Source organism: Ranitomeya imitator, chromosome 10, assembly GCF_032444005.1.
Source record: "Ranitomeya imitator isolate aRanImi1 chromosome 10, aRanImi1.pri, whole genome shotgun sequence".
Lineage (NCBI taxonomy): Eukaryota > Metazoa > Chordata > Amphibia > Anura > Dendrobatidae > Ranitomeya > Ranitomeya imitator.
The window spans coordinates 3,797,072-3,817,491 of NC_091291.1; the positions used below are offsets into that span (position 1 = coordinate 3,797,072).

General features: G+C 54.6%; 1 protein-coding gene and 1 long non-coding RNA gene across 2 annotated transcripts; both read right to left on the reverse strand.

Moving 5' to 3' along the window:
* Nucleotides 1-2,404: 2,404 nt before the first annotated feature.
* Nucleotides 2,405-3,202, reverse strand: LOC138651573 (protein SPT2 homolog). The gene has a single exon (XM_069741866.1). The coding sequence runs from the start codon at nt 3,200-3,202 to the stop codon at nt 2,405-2,407; it is 798 nt and encodes a 265-aa protein (XP_069597967.1).
* A 5,568-nt stretch (nt 3,203-8,770) lies between these two features.
* LOC138651677 (uncharacterized) lies at nt 8,771-15,920 on the reverse strand. The gene is made up of 3 exons (XR_011315513.1): nt 14,932-15,920; nt 9,621-9,766; nt 8,771-9,063 (listed from the first exon to the last, which is right to left on the reverse strand). It is a non-coding gene; the product is annotated as an uncharacterized lncRNA (long non-coding RNA).
* Nucleotides 15,921-20,420: the final 4,500 nt, after the last annotated feature.

Genomic DNA, 20,420 nt, shown 5'->3' on the forward strand with positions numbered 1-20,420 from the left:
AATACTGCTCCTATGTACAGGAATATAACTGCTATAATACTGCCCCTATGTACAAAAATATAACTACTATAATACTGCCCCTATGTACAAGAATATATCTACTATAATACCGCCCCTATGTACAAGAATATAACTACTATAATACTGCCCCTATGTACAAGAATATAACTACTATAATACTGCCCCTATGTACAAGAATATAACTACTATAATACTGCCCCTATGTACAAGAATATAACTACTATAATACTGCTCCTATGTACAGGAATATAACTGCTATAATACTGCCCCTATGTACAAGAATATAACTACTATAATACTGCCCCTATGTACAGGAATATAACTGCTATAATACTGCCCCTATGTACAAGAATATAACTACTATAATACTGCCCCTATGTACAAGAATATAACTACTATAATACTGCCCCTATGTACAGGAATATAACTGCTATAATACTGCCCCTATGTACAAAAATATAACTACTATAATACTGCCCCTATGTACAAGAATATATCTACTATAATACTGCCCCTATGTACAAGAATATAACTAATATAATACTGCCCCTATGTACAAGAATATAACTACTATAATACTGCCCCTTGTACAAAAATATAACTACTATAATACTGCCCCTATGTACAAGAATATAACTACTATAATACTGCCCCTTGTACAAGAATATAACTAATATAATACTGCCCCTATGGACAAGAATATAACTACTATAATACTGCCCCTATATACAAGAATATAACTACTATAATACTGCCCCTATGTACAGGAATATAACTGCTATAATACTGCCCCTATGTACAAGAATATAACTACTATAATACTGCCCCTATGTACAAGAATATAACTACTATAATACTGCCCCTATGTACAGGAATATAACTGCTATAATACTGCCCCTATGTACAAAAATATAACTACTATAATACTGCCCCTATGTACAAGAATATATCTACTATAATACTGCCCCTATGTACAAGAATATAACTAATATAATACTGCCCCTATGTACAAGAATATAACTACTATAATACTGCCCCTTGTACAAAAATATAACTACTATAATACTGCCCCTATGTACAAGAATATAACTACTATAATACTGCCCCTTGTACAAGAATATAACTAATATAATACTGCCCCTATGGACAAGAATATAACTAATATAATACTGCCCCTATGTACAAGAATATAACTGCTATAATACTGCCCCTATGTACAAGAATATAACTACTATAAAACTGCCCCTATGTACAAGAATATAACTACTATAATACTGCCCCTATATACAAGAATATAACTACTATAATACTGCTCCTATGTACAAGAATATAACTACTATAATACTGCCCCTATGTACAAGAATATAACTACTATAATACTGCCCCTTGCAAATATGTACAAGGTAATTATAACATAAAAGGGATTAAAGGAGAAAAGATAACACTCACATGTTCTCAGTTCATTGCATTGCAGGCAACCATACGTCCCAGTTCATTGGACGTGCTCAGGGCTCTTCCAGGAGAAGACAAAAAAATCAAGAAGACTGAGCTGGGGATCTTGGCAGACAGTTATAGCTTCAGCCTGTGACATCCCAGAAAGGGGTTGGATCACCTCGTCCCTCCTACCTCTTCAGTCTAACTAAACTTTAAACTATTTTCTCTAATTTCTATAACTTCGCTACAAGACATGTCATAGTCATAACAAACCCAGCATTCATCTCGGATTAACGTGGGCATTCCAATGAGATCAAATATATCCTATCTGTGATACATATTTACAGAGAAATCCCTACTTCTTTACCAGATGGAGTTAGAAGCCCGTGTTTAGAGGGATGGGCAGATCCACCGAGGGAGAGTAAGAATATATATTTTCGTGTTCTTAACGTAAACGGTTTGCATAATATCTTAAAAAAACAGAACAAAGAACTTCCATGGATTTCTGGAAACTTCTAGTGGATGCTTTCCTGAAACGGAAAGTACTTGCAAGCAGCATAATACAAAGAATAAGGTGGCTAGCATGTATGTATTTGAAACTTCTAGACACTTCTAAACAGTTCTCTGCTAGAGGAAGATTTGAGCCTAGTCGTAAATACCTTTCGGCCATAAAACTCCCCCCAGTACATTGGCAAGGCAGCCCTTGGCTGAGTGAAAGGGAAGGGGGGGGGGGGCATTTTTAGCCCGCAGCCTGCTAACAAGAGAAACTACTTATATGATATTTCATACCATATCGTGACAGCTGGATACAAGGGAGATGATCCTGTCTGGTGTCATAGATGTTCCCGAACAGATCCAGATCACACTGGAGCGTAAAGCTGATAGATCCTGCTGGAAGGAACATGGATCAGAGCGTAGACCTCAGATGACGGAAACGTCAGGAACTCTTTCACAAGAAGTTTCCCAATGTAAATTCTAGATGGAAAGGTCCTCCTGTGTACTTCATCCTGGGGGCGTCCCTCTGCTGAGATGGGGGGCTCGCTGGTCTTGTGGTGCTGGGGAGCAGTTTCTTGGGCTGAAGTTGGTCTGCAGGAAAACCCGCGCTCGAGCTCTCCAGGGCCGCAGGAGGAGCCGCGCCGGAGCTCTCCAGGGCCGCAGGAGGACCCGCGCCGGAGCTCTCCAGGGCCGCCGGAGGACCCGCGCCCGAGCTCTCCAGGGCCGCCGGAGGACCCGCGCCCGAGCTCTCCAGGGCCGCCGGAGGACCCGCGCCCGAGCTCTCCAAGGCTGCAGGAGGACCCGCGCCGGAGCTCTCCAGGGCCGCAGGAGGACCCGCGCCGGAGCTCTCCAAGGCTGCAGGAGTACCCGCGCCGGAGCTCTCCAAGGCTGCAGGAGGACCCGCGCCGGAGCTCTCCAAGGCTGCAGGAGGACCCGCGCCGGAGCTCTCCAGGGCTGCAGGAGGACCCGCGCCGGAGCTCTCCAAGGCTGCAGGAGGACCCGCGCCGGAGCTCTCCAAGGCTGCAGGAGGACCCGCGCCGGAGCTCTCCAAGGCTGCAGGAGGACCCGCGCCAGAGCTCTCCAGGGCTGCAGGAGGACCCGCGCCGGAGCTCTCCAGGGCTGCAGGAGGACCCGCGCCGGAGCTCTCCAAGGCTGCAGGAGGACCCGCGCCCGATCTCTCCTCAGCTACAGGTTTACTGACACCCAAATCTGCTACCGACTGCTGTACAAAGTGGTCTCCATTCACTGACATCAACGGCAGAGTCCATATTATTGTCAGCTAAAGACAGTATTGGTCTTCTCATAGAGGCTAAAGAAAATTTTAGGATCCCTTAGGCACAAGGGCCAACTGCAACCCCTGCACCCATTGTAGTTACCCCTGTGTGGACGATTTATTGGAAAATAGATGCCACCGACTGGGGTCTCACTATGGTCATAGAGCAGGGAGTGTCGCTATGGTCACACGGCGGGGGGTCTCACTATCATCACAGAGCGGGGGTCTCAGTATCGTCACACGGCAGGGGGTGTCGCTATGGTCACAGGGCGGGGGGTCTCAGTATCGTCACACGGCAGGGGGTGTCGCTATGGTCACAGGGCGGGGGGTCTCAGTATCGTGACACGGCGGGGGGTCTCAGTATCGTCACACAGCGGGGGGTCTCGCTATGGTCACACATCGGGGGCCTCACAGTATTAATACTTTCTCACGCACCGGACGCCATTCGCTTCATTTTTGTTGCACGCAGAGTTCAATTCTCTTAACTCCTTATCTGCGGACAAACATTCCTCTGCAATAATATCAGTATCTTCAGGGGTATTTGGCTGGGACCCCTAATTACACAGAGCATCTAATATTAACCCTTTCCCACATAAGGGTGTAACTGATCATCCGCACTGGGGTGACTGCATGTGCAGAGGGCTGAGGAGCCGAGCTCCGTCCACACGAGGCCGATACCGGCACATTACCGCCGGCGCGGAGATACAGAAGAGATGGGCTCAGCAGACAGTATCACACGAGAGGATTAGATACACGGCTCAGCAGACAGTATCACACGAGAGGATTAGATACACGGCTCAGCAGACAGTATCACACGAGAGGATTAGATACACGGCTCAGCAGACAGTATCACACGAGAGGATTAGATACATGGCTCAGCAGACAGTATCACACGAGAGGATTAGATACACGGCTCAGCAGACAGTATCACACAGGAGAGGATTAGATACACGGCTCAGCAGACAGTATCACACAGGAGAGGATTAGATGCACGGCTCAGCAGTCAGTATCACACAGGAGAGGATTAGATACACGGCTCAGCAGACAGTATCACACGAGAGGATTAGATACACGGCTCAGCAGTCAGTATCACACAGGAGAGGATTAGATACACGGCTCAGCAGACAGTATCACACGAGAGGATTAGATACACGGCTCAGCAGACAGTATCACACAGGAGAGGATTAGATACACAGCTCAGCAGTCAGTATCACACGAGAGGATTAGATGCACGGCTCAGCAGTCAGTATCACACAGGAGAGGATTAGATACACGGCTCAGCAGACAGTATCACACGAGAGGATTAGATACACGGCTCAGCAGTCAGTATCACACAGGAGAGGATTAGATACACGGCTCAGCAGACAGTATCACACAGGAGAGGATTAGATACACAGCTCAGCAGTCAGTATCACACGAGAGGATTAGATGCACGGCTCAGCAGTCAGTATCACACAGGAGAGGATTAGATACACGGCTCAGCAGACAGTATCACACGAGAGGATTAGATACACGGCTCAGCAGTCAGTATCACACAGGAGAGGATTAGATACACGGCTCAGCAGACAGTATCAAACGAGAGGATTAGATACACGGCTCAGCAGTCAGTATCACACGAGAGGATTAGATACACGGCTCAGCAGACAGTATCACACGAGAGGATTAGATACACGGCTCAGCAGACAGTATCACACGAGAGGATTAGATACACGGCTCAGCAGTCAGTATCACACGAGAGGATTAGACACACGGCTCAGCAGTCAGTATCACACGAGAGGATTAGATACACGGCTCAGCAGTCAGTATCACACAAGAGGATTAGATACACGGCTCAGCAGACAGTATCACACGAGAGGATTAGATACACGGCTCAGCAGACAGTATCACACGAGAGGATTAGATACACGGCTCAGCAGACAGTATCACACGAGAGGATTAGATACACGGCTCAGCAGACAGTATCACACAGGAGAGGATTAGATACACGGCTCAGCAGACAGTATCACACGAGAGGATTAGATACACGGCTCAGCAGACAGTATCACACAGGAGAGGATTAGATACACGGCTCAGCAGACAGTATCACACAGGAGAGGATTAGATACACGGCTCAGCAGACAGTATCACACGAGAGGATTAGATACACGGCTCAGCAGACAGTATCACACGAGAGGATTAGATACACGGCTCAGCAGACAGTATCACACAGGAGAGGATTAGATACACGGCTCAGCAGACAGTATCACACGAGAGGATTAGATACACGGCTCAGCAGACAGTATCACACGAGAGGATTAGATACATGGCTCAGCAGATAGTATCACACAGCATAGGATTAGATACACGGCTCAGCAGACAGTATCACACAGGTGAGGATTAGATACACAGCTCAGCAGTCAGTATCACACAGGAGAGGATTAGATACACGGATCAGCAGTCAGTATCACACAGGATAGGATTAGATACATGGCTCAGCAGTCAGTATCACACAGGAGAGGATTAGATACACAGCTCAGCAGTCAGTATCACACAGGAGAGGATTAGATACACAGCTCAGCAGTCAGTATCACACAGGAGAGGATTAGATACACGGCTCAGCAGACAGTATCACACAGGAGAGGATTAGATACACGGCTCAGCAGACAGTATCACACGAGAGGATTAGATACACGGCTCAGCAGACAGTATCACACGAGAGGATTAGATACACGGCTCAGCAGACAGTATCACACAGGAGAGGATTAGATACACGGCTCAGCAGACAGTATCACACGAGAGGATTAGATACACGGCTCAGCAGTCAGTATCACACAGGAGAGGATTAGATACACGGCTCAGCAGTCAGTATCACACGAGAGGATTAGATACACGGCTCAGCAGACAGTATCACACAGGAGAGGATTAGATACACGGCTCAGCAGTCAGTATCACACAGGAGAGGATTAGATACACGACTCAGCAGACAGTATCACACGAGAGGATTAGATACACAGCTCAGCAGACAGTATCACACGAGAGGATTAGATACATGGCTCAGCAGACAGTATCACACGAGAGGATTAGATACACGGCTCAGCAGTCAGTATCACACAGGAGAGGATTAGATACACGGCTCAGCAGTCAGTATCACACAGGAGAGGATTAGATACACGGCTCAGCAGTCAGTATCACACAGGAGAGGATTAGATACACGGCTCAGCAGTCAGTATCACACAGGATAGGATTAGATACCAGGCTCAGCAGTCAGTATCACACGAGAGGATTAGATACACGGCTCAGCAGTCAGTATCACACAGGATAGGATTAGATACCAGGCTCAGCAGACAGTATCACATGAGAGGATTAGATACACGGCTCAGCAGTCAGTATCACACAGGGGAGGATTAGATACATGGCTCAGCAGATAGTATCACACAGCATAGGATTAGATACACGGCTCAGCAGACAGTATCACACAGGGGAGGATTAGATACACGGCTCAGCAGTCAGTATCACACAGGAGAGGATTAGATACACGGATCAGCAGACAGTATCACACAGGATAGGATTAGATACATGGCTCAGCAGTCAGTATCACACAGGAGAGGATTAGATACACAGCTCAGCAGTCAGTATCACACAGGAGAGGATTAGATACACGGCTCAGCAGACAGTATCACACAGCATAGGATTAGATACACGGCTCAGCAGTCAGTATCACACAGGGGAGGATTAGATACACGGCTCAGCAGTCAGTATCACACAGGGGAGGATTAGATACATGGCTCAGCAGATAGTATCACACAGCATAGGATTAGATACACGGCTCAGTAGTCAGTATCACACAGGAGGGGATTAGATACATGGCTCAGCAGTCAGTATCACACAGGAGAGAATTAGATACATGGCTCAGCAGTCAGTATCACACAGGAGAGGATTAGATACACAGCTCAGAAGACAGTATCACACAGGAGAGGATTAGATACACGACTCAGCAGACAGTATCACACAGCATAGGATTAGATACACGGCTCAGCAGTCAGTATCACACAGGGGAGGATTAGATACACGGCTCAGCAGTCAGTATCACACAGGGGAGGATTAGATACATGGCTCAGCAGATAGTATCACACAGCATAGGATTAGATACACGGCTCAGTAGTCAGTATCACACAGGAGGGGATTAGATACATGGCTCAGCAGTCAGTATCACACAGGATAGGATTAGATACACGGCTCAGCAGTCAGTATCACACAGGAGAGAATTAGATACATGGCTCAGCAGTCAGTATCACACAGGAGAGGATTAGATACACAGCTCAGCAGTCAGTATCACACAGGAGAGGATTAGATACACAGCTCAGAAGACAGTATCACACAGGAGAGGATCAGATACACGGCTCAGCAGTCAGTATCACACAGGAGAGGATCAGATACACGGCTCAGCAGTCAGTATCACACAGGGGAGGATTAGATACACGGCTCAGCAGTCAGTATCACACAGGAGAGGATTAGATACACGGCTCAGCAGTCAGTATCACACAGGGGAGGATTAGATACACGGCTCAGCAGTCAGTATCACACAGGAGAGGATTAGATACACGGCTCAGCAGTCAGTATCACACAGGAGAAGATTAGATACACGGCTCAGCAGTCAGTATAACACAGGAGAGGATTAGATACACGGCTCAGCAGTCAGTATCACACAGGAGAGGATTAGATACACAGCTCAGAAGACAGTATCACACAGGAGAGGATTAGATACACAGCTCAGCAGACAGTATCACACAGGAGAGGATTAGATACACGGCTCAGCAGTCAGTATAACACAGGAGAGGATTAGATACACGGCTCAGCAGTCAGTATCACACAGGAGAAGATTAGATACACGGCTGTTGTAGTTCCTCTCCTCTTCGCTCTCGGCACACGGTGGTGACAGCGCTGTCGTGGAGTCTTCAGGGAGGCGTTCGTACGCTGTGTCCTTGAGCAAAGTCGCTGCTGTACGTGTGTCAGATGCCAATTACCCACCAAGGAGAGGACACGGCCAGACTTAACCTCTTCACTGCTGAGGGGAGATGGAACAAGTTTCGGTGGCAACAGGAGACTGCGGGGAACCTCAGCCCGAGCCGTGACCGACAACCACTAGTAGCAGCCATCGCACTGCCCATGACTCGGGTTGTCACCCAGGTTTCCACACACCCTGAGATATGGCTGTACCATATGTACCAGGGGTCCCCAACTCTGGTCCTCAAGAGCCACCAACAGGTCATGTTTTCAGGATTTCCTTAGTATTGCACAGGTGATAATTGCATCACCTGTGCAATACTAAGGAAATCCTGAAAAATGACCTGTTGGTGGCTCTTGAGGACTGGAGTTGAGAAACACTGATATGTACCATGAACCAGGGGGCACTGGATGAGCAGAGCTCAGTATAAGGTTGGGGCCATTCCCATCTCAATAGCAGTGGTGACACACGGCGGGGTCCTAGGAGGGCACAGAGGTGTATCTAGGTTTTCTGGCACCCGGGTCAACAATTCCGTTTGGCGCCTCCTCCCCAAGCACATGGGCGATTTGTACACCTAATTTATTATTATGCTTTTCTTATATAGCGCTATCTTATTCCACAACACTTTACAGACATCGCTGTCCCCAATGGGGCTCACAACATAGATTCCGGAGAACCCGGATTAAACCCACGCAAACACGGGGAGAACATACAAACTCCTTGCAGATGTTGTCCTTGGTGGGATTTGAACCCAGGACCCCAGCGCTGCAGTGCTAACCACTGAGCCACCGTGCTGCCCTTACAGTCACAGGCCGACGAGCCGCTCTCCCCAATTCTCTCTGTGTCCAGTGGAAAACTGAAAGAAGCAGGAGAAGCTCGCTGTCACATGACCATAAGCATGAAAATCGCATGTGAGTGAAATGTCTGGAACCAGCGAGCAGAATCCTGACAGTGAGTCTATTAGACGCTGCTAGGACGGGCTACAAGGCTTTATGCTATAAATAAGAGGCTGGAGGTGACAGTCTGAGGTCGCTCTACGTGCCTGCAGGCTTCTGAATTCTTACAACGCACGCTCTGCACACTGAGGATTCTGCCTGCCGATGGTGAGAGAGCACGGCCACGTCAGCACACGTATGCGATCTGAACACTTCTGGACACAGTCCAACTAGTCTTGTTCGGCCTCGCTAAATACATTTCCATTAAGGCTATGCATGTCTTGTCAGCATGTGACCGCATGTATGTAAATCGCCAGCACAAAAGAATCCTGACAGTGTCCAGTGCGCAGTGTGAGAATGCAGAAGTCTGCAGTCACATAGAATGACTGCAGACTCATCACAAACATGGACAACCCCTTTAATGTTCCTAACATAAATAAAAATATGAGAATTAGTATCACAAAACCCTTCCAGGAACCTTATAGATGAACGACTCCAGAGACAACGACTCTTTCATTTTAGCTTCATTTTGTCCAGACGTCATGATGACTCTTCTCTCCCACAGCTCGTTTCTGCAGACTTCCATCTTCTCCGGTCTTGTGCAGCACGTCCGCACACGACGCCCTGAAAGATAGCAGTGTCATTATACCAATATCTGCGGAGCCTCTGAATAAATAACTGCCCCTCACTATGTCCTCCGCACAAAATATCACCCCACACCGCCCTCTCCTTCCTATACTGGGGCTCCTCCTCATGTTGTCTTCTCTCACATCCCCCTGACTCCCCATACTGTGTCTGCATCTATCCCTCCAAATCACCATGCTGTGAATGCACCCATCCCCCCATACATGCCCCCATCTTCCCACTTGCCCCTCATACTGGGGTTTCAAATCTTTCCTATTTTCCATATTGTATCTGCACCTGTCCTTCCTCAAATCTCTCCCCTCACCCGTTGCACTAAATCATTACCTCAAAGAATAAATCCCCCAACACAGAATAAATCCCCCCCACACACACAGAATAAATCCCCCCCACACACACAGAATAAATCCCCCCCCACACACACACACAGAATAAATCCCCCCCCACACACACACAGAATAAACCCCCCCCCACACACACAGAATAAATCCCCCCACACACACACACAGAATAAATCCCCCCCACACACACACAGAATAAATCCCCCCCACACACACACACAGAATAAATCCCCCCCCACACACACACACAGAATAAATCCCCCCCCACACACACACACAGAATAAATCCCCCCCCACACACACACAGAATAAATCCCCCCCCACACACAGAATAAACCCCCCCCACACAGAATAAATCCCCCCCCACACACACAGAATAAATCCCCCCCCACACACAGAATAAATCCCCCCCCACACACACAGAATAAATCCCCCCCCCACACACACAGAATAAATCCCCCCCCCACACACACAGAATAAATCCCCCCAACACACACAGAATAAATCCCCCCAACACACACACACACAGAATAAATCCCCCCCCCACACACAGAATAAATCCCCCCCCACACACAGAATAAATCCCCCCACACACAGAATAAATCCCCCCCCCACACACACAGAATAAATCCCCCCCACACACACACAGAATAAATCCCCCCCCACACACACACACAGAATAAATCCCCCCACACACACACAGAATAAATCCCCCCCCACACACAGAATAAATCCCCCCACACACACAGAGAATAAATCCCCCCCACACACACACAGAGAATAAATCCCCCCCCACACACACAGAATAAATCCCCCCCACACACACACAGAATAAATCCCCCCCACACACACACACAGAATCCCCCCCCACACACAGAATAAATCCCCCACACACACACACAGAATAAACCCCCCCCACACTCAGAATAAATCCCCCCCACACACACACAGAATAAATCCCCCCCCACACACAGAATAAATCCCCCCACACACACACACACACAGAATAAATCCCCCCCCCCACACACACACACGGAATAAATCCCCCCCCCACACACACGGAATAAATCCCCCCCCACACACACACACAGAATAAATCCCCCCCCACACACACAGAATAAATCCCCCACACACACACAGAATAAATCCCCCCCCCCACACACAGAATAAATCCCCCCCCCCACACACAGAATAAATCCCCCCCCACACACACACGGAATAAATCCCCCCCCCCCACACACACACGGAATAAATCCCCCCCCCCACACACACACAGAATAAATCCCCCCCACACACACACAGAATAAATCCCCCCCACACACACACAGAATAAATCCCCCCCCACACACACAGAATAAATCCCCCCCCACACACACAGAATAAATCCCCCCCCACACACACAGAATAAATCCCCCCACACACACACACAGAATAAATCCCCCCCCCACACACACAGAATAAATCCCCCCCCCACACACAGAATAAATCCCCCACACACACACAGAATAAATCCCCCCCACACACACAGAATAAATCCCCCCCCACACACACAGAATAAATCCCCCCCACACACACAGAATAAATCCCCCCCCCACACACACAGAATAAATCCCCCCCCACACACACACACAGAATAAATCCCCCCCACACACACAGAATAACCCCCCCCCACACACACAGAATAAATCCCCCCCACACACACACAGAATAAATCCCCCCCACACACACAGAATAAATCCCCCCCCACACACACACAGAATAAATTCCCCCCACACACACACACAGAATAAATCCCCCCCACACACACACACAGAATAAATCCCCCCCACACACACACACAGAATAAATCCCCCCCACACACACACAGAATAAATCCCCCCCCACACACACACAGAATAAATCCCCCCCCCACACACAGAATAAATCCCCCCCACACACACACAGAATAAATCCCCCCCACACACACACAGAATAAATCCCCCCCACACACAGAATAAATCCCCCCCCCACAGAATAAATCCCCCCCACACACACACAGAATAAATCCCCCCCCACACACAGAATAAATCCCCCCCCACACACAGAATAAATCCCCCCCCACACACAGAATAAATCCCCCCCACACACACAGAATAAATCCCCCCACACACAGAATAAATCCCCCCACACACAGAATAAATCCCCCCACACACACACAGAATAAATCCCCCCCCACACACAGAATAAATCCCCCCCCCACACACAGAATAAATCCCCCCCACACACACAGAATAAATCCCCCCCCACATAAAATAAATCCCCCCCACAGAATAAATCCCCCCCCACACACAGAATAAATCCCCCCCACACACAGAATAAATCCCCCCCACACACAGAATAAATCCCCCCCACACACAGAATAAATCCCCCCCACACACACACAGAATAAATCCCCCCCCCACACACAGAATAAATCCCCCCCCACACACAGAATAAATCCCCCCCCCACACACACAGAATAAATCCCCCCACACACAGAATAAATCCCCCCACACACAGAATAAATCCCCCCACACACACACAGAATAAATCCCCCCCCACACACAGAATAAATCCCCCCCCACACACAGAATAAATCCCCCCCACACACACAGAATAAATCCCCCCCCACATAAAATAAATCCCCCCCACAGAATAAATCCCCCCCCACACACAGAATAAATCCCCCCCACACACAGAATAAATCCCCCCACACACACAGAATAAATCCCCCCCCCACACACACAATCCATCTTCCCCCCCCTCACACAATCCATCTCCCCCCCCTCACACAATCCATCTTCCCCCCCCTCACACAATCCATCTTCCCCCCCCCTCACACAATCCATCTCCCCCCCCTCACACAATCCATCTTCCCCCCCCCTCACACAATCCATCTTCCCCTCCCCCCCCCTCACACAATCCATCTTCCCCTCCCCCCCCCTCACACAATCCATCTTCCCCCCCCTCACACAATCCATCTCCCCCCCCCTCACACAATCCATCTCCCCCCCCCCCTCACACAATCCATCTTCCCCCCCCCTCACACAATCCATCTTCCCCCCCCCACCTCACACAATCCATCTTCCCCCCCCTCACACAATCCATCTTCCCCCCCCTCACACAATCCATCTCCCCCCCCTCACACAATCCATCTTCCCCCCCTCACACAATCCATCTTCCCCTTCCCCCCCCTCACACAATCCATCTTCCCCCCCCCACCTCACACAATCCATCTTCCCCCCCCCTCACACAATCCATCTTCCCCCCCTCACACAATCCATCTTCCCTCCCCCCCCCTCACACAATCCATCTTCCCTCCCCCCCTCACACAATCCATCTTCCCTCCCTCCCCCCCCTCACACAATCCATCTTCCCCTCCCCCCCCCTCACACAATCCATCTTCCCTCCCTCCCCCCCCCTCACACAATCCATCTTCCCCCCCCTCACACAATCCATCTTCCCCCCCCCTCACACAATCCATCTTCCCCCCCCCTCACACAATCCATCTTCCCCTCCCCTCACACAATCCATCTTCCCTCCCCCCCCCTCACACAATCCATCTTCCCTCCCCCCCCCTCACACAATCCATCTTCCCTCCCCCCCCCTCACACAATCCATCTTCCCTCCCTCCCCCCCTCACACAATCCATCTTCCCTCCCTCCCCCCCCCTCACACAATCCATCTTCCCCCCCCCTCACACAATCCATCTTCCCTCCCTCCCCCCCCCTCACACAATCCATCTTCCCCCCCCCTCACACAATCCATCTTCCCCTCCCCTCACACAATCCATCTTCCCTCCCCCCCCCTCACACAATCCATCTTCCCTCCCCCCCCCTCACACAATCCATCTTCCCTCCCCCCCCCTCACACAATCCATCCTCCCTCCCCCCCTCACACAATCCATCTTCCCTCCCCCCCCTCACACAATCCATCTTCCCTCCCTCCCCCCCCTCACACAATCCATCTTCCCTCCCTCCCCCCCCTCACACAATCCATCTTCCCCTCCCCCCCCTCACACAATCCATCTTCCCCTCCCCCCCTCACACAATCCATCTTCCCCCCCCCCCTCACACAATCCATCTTCCCTCCCCCCCCTCACACAATCCATCTTCCCTCCCTCCCCCCCCTCACACAATCCATCTTCCCCTCCCCCCCCTCACACAATCCATCTTCCCCTCCCCCCCATCACACAATCCATCTTCCCCTCCCCCCCCTCCTCACACAATCCATCTTCCCCTCCCCCCCCTCCTCACACAATCCATCTTCCCCTCCCCCCCCTCACACAATCCATCTTCCCCTCCCCCCCCCTCACACAATCCATCTTCCCCTCCCCCCCCCCCTCACACAATCCATCTTCCCCTCCCCCCCCCTCACACAATCCATCTTCCCCTCCCCCCCCTCACACAATCCATCTTCCCCTCCCCCCCCCTCACACAATCCATCTTCCCCTCCCCCCCCCTCACACAATCCATCTTCCCCTCCCCCCCCCCTCACACAATCCATCTTCCCCTCCCCCCCCCCTCACACAATCCATCTTCCCTCCCCCCCCTCACACAATCCATCTTCCCCTCCCCCCCCCCTCACACAATCCATCTTCCCCTCCCCCCCCCCTCACACAATCCATCTTCCCCTCCCCCCCCCCTCACACAATCCATCTTCCCCTCCCCCCCCCCTCACACAATCCATCTTCCCTCCCCCCCCTCACACAATCCATCTTCCCCTCCCCCCCCTCACACAATCCATCTTCCCCTCATGTTCCCTCCGGCTCCGCTGTGCGGCACTCACCACCGATGCGCTTCTTCCTGCGCCGGAAGTGACGTCAGCAGCGTGGTCACATGACCCGCTCACGCTCTGGCGTCGCTCTGTCCCGGCGTCTGGACGTGAGCAGTAGATTTCACCCGGAGCTGCAGCTTGATAACCGGCTCAGAGAACGGCCGCTGCCGGGGGAGACACTGCGGAGCGCCGCATGACAGCCTGACTGCGCCCCCTGCCGGCTGCCGCCCTAGCTACACCCCTGGGAGGACAGACCCCTGCAGTGTGAGGGGACACGGAGGTCTGTGGGGTTCATTCATGGATGGATGGCTGCACACAGTGCCGAACCTCCAGCTCTACACAATAATCGCCCATTACAGTCACAGCCGGAGATCTGAGCCGGCAGTTCCGGAGTCGGCCACCAGAGGGCGCACAGTCACCACACATTCCCCACGGTCACAGCACACTCGGATTTTGCGCATGTCTCTTGTTGGGTCATGTGACCTCCAGTCCAGCGCATGTCGCTACAGGAAGTGACATCACCTCCAGCTCTGACTCCTCCCCTTTGTCTTTCTGCTGCTAAAGCTATCAGAGGAGAAATGAACATGTGACAATATTTTAAAGTGAAATTGTTGGCGTTGCCCTTAGCAACAGATCACAGCACAACTTTGTTATATATTCAGTTGAAAGCTGCGCAGTGATTGGTTGCTGACGACAACAAGCAGGTTTTGTATTGACTGCCAGTAGATAGGATAGCGGCGATGTGATGAGACTCCGCCTCCTGTGGAAAGCAAGATGCATCCTGGGAAATGCAGTCTGCATTAGGGGACAAGGAGTCAAGATGGTGGACAACCGCAAAACAGCCAGTGTACACAGCGCCGTACAGCCACGGAGAGCAGACTCCACAGGGGGACGACCTGAGGGACAGGAACCCAGGACCCCGACTGTAGGGCCACAATCCTGACCCCACATCCCACCTGTGACTCCCATACCTGCACGTAGGAGCCACGATGCAGCCGCACACATACATACGTCATCATGTGCGGGATCCATAATGGCCGCCATATTGGTTATCACCCAATGACAGACAACTGATAAATATGTGACAAGGACACAGCTCAGGACTTCTAGCACAGGAGCGGAGCCTGCGTGGATCTGGAGTCGGTGGAGCGGCCTGGACTCTGCGTGGATCCGGAGTCGGTGGAGCGGCCCGGACTCTGCGTGGATCTGGAGTCGGTGGAGCGGCCCGGACTCTGCGTGGATCTGGAGTCAGTGGAGCTGCCCGGACTCTGCGTGGATCCGGAGTCGGTGGAGCGGCCCGGACTCTGCGTGGATCCGGAGTCGGTGGAGCGGCCCGGACTCTGCGTGGATCTGGAGTGGGTGGAGCAGCCCGGACTCTGCGTGGATCTGGAGTCGGTGGAGCGGCCCGGACTCTGCGTGGATCCGGAGTCGGTGGAGCGGCCCGGACTCTGCGTGGATCCGGAGTCGGTGGAGCGGCCCGGACTCTGCGTGGATCTGGAGTGGGTGGAGCAGCCCGGACTCTGCGTGGATCCGGAGTCGGTGGAGCGGCCCGGACTCTGCGTGGATCCGGAGTCGGTGGAGCGGCCCGGACTCTGCGTGGATCTGGAGTGGGTGGAGCAGCCCGGACTCTGCGTGGATCTGGAGTCGGTGGAGCGGCCCGGACTCTGCGTGGATCCGGAGTCGGTGGAGCGGCCCGGACTCTGCGTGGATCCGGAGTCGGTGGAGCGGCCCGGACTCTGCGTGGATCTGGAGTCGGTGGAGCGGCCTGGACTCTGCGTGGATCCGGAGTCGGTGGAGCGGCCCGGACTCTGCGTGGATCCGGAGTCGGTGGAGCGGCCCGGACTCTGCGTGGATCCGGAGTCGGTGGAGCGGCCCGGACTCTGCGTGGATCCGGAGTCGGTGGAGCGGCCCGGACTCTGCGTGGATCTGGAGTGGGTGGAGCAGCCCGGACTCTGCGTGGATCTGGAGTCGGTGGAGCGGCCCGGACTCTGCGTGGATCCGGAGTCGGTGGAGCGGCCCGGACTCTGCGTGGATCCGGAGTCGGTGGAGCGGCCCGGACTCTGCGTGGATCTGGAGTGGGTGGAGCAGCCCGGACTCTGCGTGGATCCGGAGTCGGTGGAGCGGCCCGGACTCTGCGTGGATCCGGAGTCGGTGGAGCGGCCCGGACTCTGCGTGGATCTGGAGTGGGTGGAGCAGCCCGGCCTGGACTCTGCGTGGATCCGGAGTCGGTGGAGCGGCCCGGACTCTGCGTGGATCCGGAGTCGGTGGAGCGGCCCGGACTCTGCGTGGATCTGGAGTCGGTGGAGCGGCCTGGACTCTGCGTGGATCCGGAGTCGGTGGAGCGGCCCGGACTCTGCGTGGATCCGGAGTCGGTGGAGCGGCCCGGACTCTGCGTGGATCTGGAGTGGGTGGAGCAGCCCGGCCTGGACTCTGCGTGGATCCGGAGAAGGTGGAGCAGCCCGGACTCTGCGTGGATCCGGAGAAGGTGGAGCAGCCCGGACTCTGCGTGGATCTGGAGTGGGTGGAGCAGCCTGGCCCGGACTCTGCGTGGATCCGGAGAAGGTGGAGCAGCCCGGACTCTGCGTGGATCTGGAGTGGGTGGAGCAGCCTGGCCCGGACTCTGCGTGGATCCGGAGAAGGTGGAGCAGCCCGGACTCTGCGTGGATCTGGAGTGGGTGGAGCAGCCTGGCCCGGACTCTGCGTGGATCCGGAGAAGGTGGAGCAGCCCAGCCCAGACTCTGCGTGGATCTGGAGTCGGTGGAGCGGCCTGGACTCTGCGTGGATCCGGAGAAGGTGGAGCGGCCCGGACTCTGCGTGGATCTGGAGTGGGTGGAGCAGCCTGGCCCGGACTCTGCGTGGATCCGGAGAAGGTGGAGCAGCCCGGCCCGGACTCTGCGTGGATCCGGAGAAGGTGGAGCAGCCCGGCCCGGACTCTGCGTGGATCTGGAGGTGGAGCAGCCCGGCCCGGACTCTGCGTGGATCCGGAGTCGGTGGAGCGGCCCGGACTCTGCGTGGATCTGGAGTCGGTGGAGCGGCCCGGACTCTGCGTGGATCTGGAGTGGGTGGAGCAGCCTGGCCTGGACTCTGCGTGGATCCGGAGTCGGTGAAGTGGCCTGGACTCTGCGTGGATCCGGAGTCAGTGGAGCGGCCCGGACTCTGCATGGATCTGGAGTCGGTGGAGCGGCCTGGCCCGGACTCTGCGTGGATCCGGAGTCGGTGGAGCGGCCCGGACTCTGCGTGGATCTGGAGTGGGTGGAGCAGCCTGGCCTGGACTCTGCGTGGATCCGGAGTCGGTGGAGCGGCCCGGACTCTGCGTGGATCTGGAGTCGGTGGAGCGGCCCGGACTCTGCGTGGATCTGGAGTGGGTGGAGCAGCCTGGCCTGGACTCTGCGTGGATCCGGAGTCGGTGAAGTGGCCTGGACTCTGCGTGGATCCGGAGTCAGTGGAGCGGCCCGGACTCTGCATGGATCTGGAGTCGGTGGAGCGGCCTGGCCCGGACTCTGCGTGGATCCGGAGTCGGTGGAGCAGCCCGGCCTGGACTCTGCATGGATCTGGAGTCGGTGGAGCGGCCCGGACTCTGCGTGGATCTGGAGTGGGTGGAGCAGCCTGGCCCGGACTCTGCGTGGATCCGGAGTCAGTGGAGCAGCCTGGCCCGGACTCTGCGTGGATCCGGAGTCGGTGAAGTGGCCTGGACTCTGCGTGGATCCGGAGTCGGTGAAGTGGCCTGGACTCTGCGTGGATCCGGAGTCAGTGGAGCGGCCCGGACTCTGCATGGATCTGGAGTCGGTGGAGCGGCCTGGCCCGGACTCTGCGTGGATCCGGAGTCGGTGGAGCAGCCCGGCCTGGACTCTGCATGGATCTGGAGTCGGTGGAGCAGCCTGGCCCGGACTCTGCGTGGATCCATAGTCAGTGGAGCAGCCCGGCTCGGACTCTGCGTGGATCCGGAGTCGGTGGAGCGGCCCGGCCTGGACTCTGTGGATCCGGAGTCGGTGGAGCGGCCTGGACTCTGCGTGGATCCGGAGTCGGTGGAGCGGCCCGGCCTGGACTCTGCGTGGATCCGGAGAAGGTGGAGCAGCCCGGCCCGGACTCTGCGTGGATCTGGAGAAGGTGGAGCAGCCCGGCCCGGACTCTGCGTGGATCCGGAGAAGGTGGAGCAGCCCGGCCTGGTCTCTGCATGGATCTGGAGTCGGTAGAGCAGTCCGGCCCGGACTCTGCGTGGATCCGGAGAAGGTGGAGCAGCCCGGCCCGGACTCTGCGTGGATCCGGAGAAGGTGGAGCAGCCCGGCCTGGTCTCTGCGTGGATCTGGAGTCGGTGGAGCGGCCCGGACTCTGCGTGGATCCGGAGAAGGTGGAGCAGCCCGGCCCGGACTCTGCGTGGATCCGGAGAAGGTGGAGCAGCCCAGCCCGGACTCTGCGTGGATCCGGAGTCGGTGGAGCGGCCCGGCCCGGACTCTGCGTGGATCCGGAGTCGGTGGAGCGGCCCGGACTCTCCGTGGATCCGGAGTCGGTGGAGCGACCCGGCCCGGACTCTGCGTGGATCCGGAGAAGGTGGAGCAGCCCAGCCTGGACTCTGCGTGGATCCGGAGTCGGTGGAGCGGCCCGGCCCGGACTCTGCGTGGATCCGGAGTCGGTGGAGCGGCCCGGACTCTCCGTGGATCCGGAGTCGGTGGAGCGACCCGGCCCGGACTCTGCGTGGAGTCGGTGGAGCTGCCTGGACTCTGCGTGGATCCGGAGTCGGTGGAGCGGCCCGGACTCTGCGTGGATCCGGAGTCGGTGGAGCGGCCCGGACTCTGCGTGGATCCGTAGTCGGTGGAGCGGCCCGGCCCGGACTCTGCGTGGATCCGGAGTCGGTGGAGCGGCCCGGCCCGGACTCTGCGTGCATCCGTAGTCGGTGGAGTGGCCCGGCCCGGACTCTGCGTGCATCCGGAGTCGGTGGAGCGGCCCGGCCCGGACTCTGCGTGGATCCGGAGAAGGTGGAGCAGCCCGGCCCGGACTCTGCGTGGATCCGGAGTTGGTGGAGCGGCCCGGCCTGGACTCTGCGTGGATCCGGAGTCGGTAGAGCAGCCCTGCCCGGACTCTGCGTGGATCCGGAGTTGGTGGAGCGGCCTGGACTCTGCGTGGATCCGGAGTCGGTAGAGCAGCCCGGCCTGGACTCTGCGTGGATCCGGAGTCGGTGGAGCGGCCCGGCCCGGACTCTGCGTGGATCCGGAGTCGGTGGAGCGGCCCGGACTGTGCGTGGATCCGGAGTTGGTGGAGCGGCCTGGACTCTGCGTGGATCCGGAGTCGGTAGAGCAGCCCGGCCTGGACTCTGCGTGGATCCGGAGTCGGTGGAGCGGCCCGGCCCGGACTCTGCGTGGATCCGGAGTCGGTGGAGCGGCCCGGACTCTGCGTGGATCCGGAGTCGGTGGAGCGGCCCGGACTCTGCGTGGATCCGGAGTCGGGGCGTTCCTGATGCAGCTGGAATGTGTCTGAGTCACATCCTGGAGATGATATAGAACATT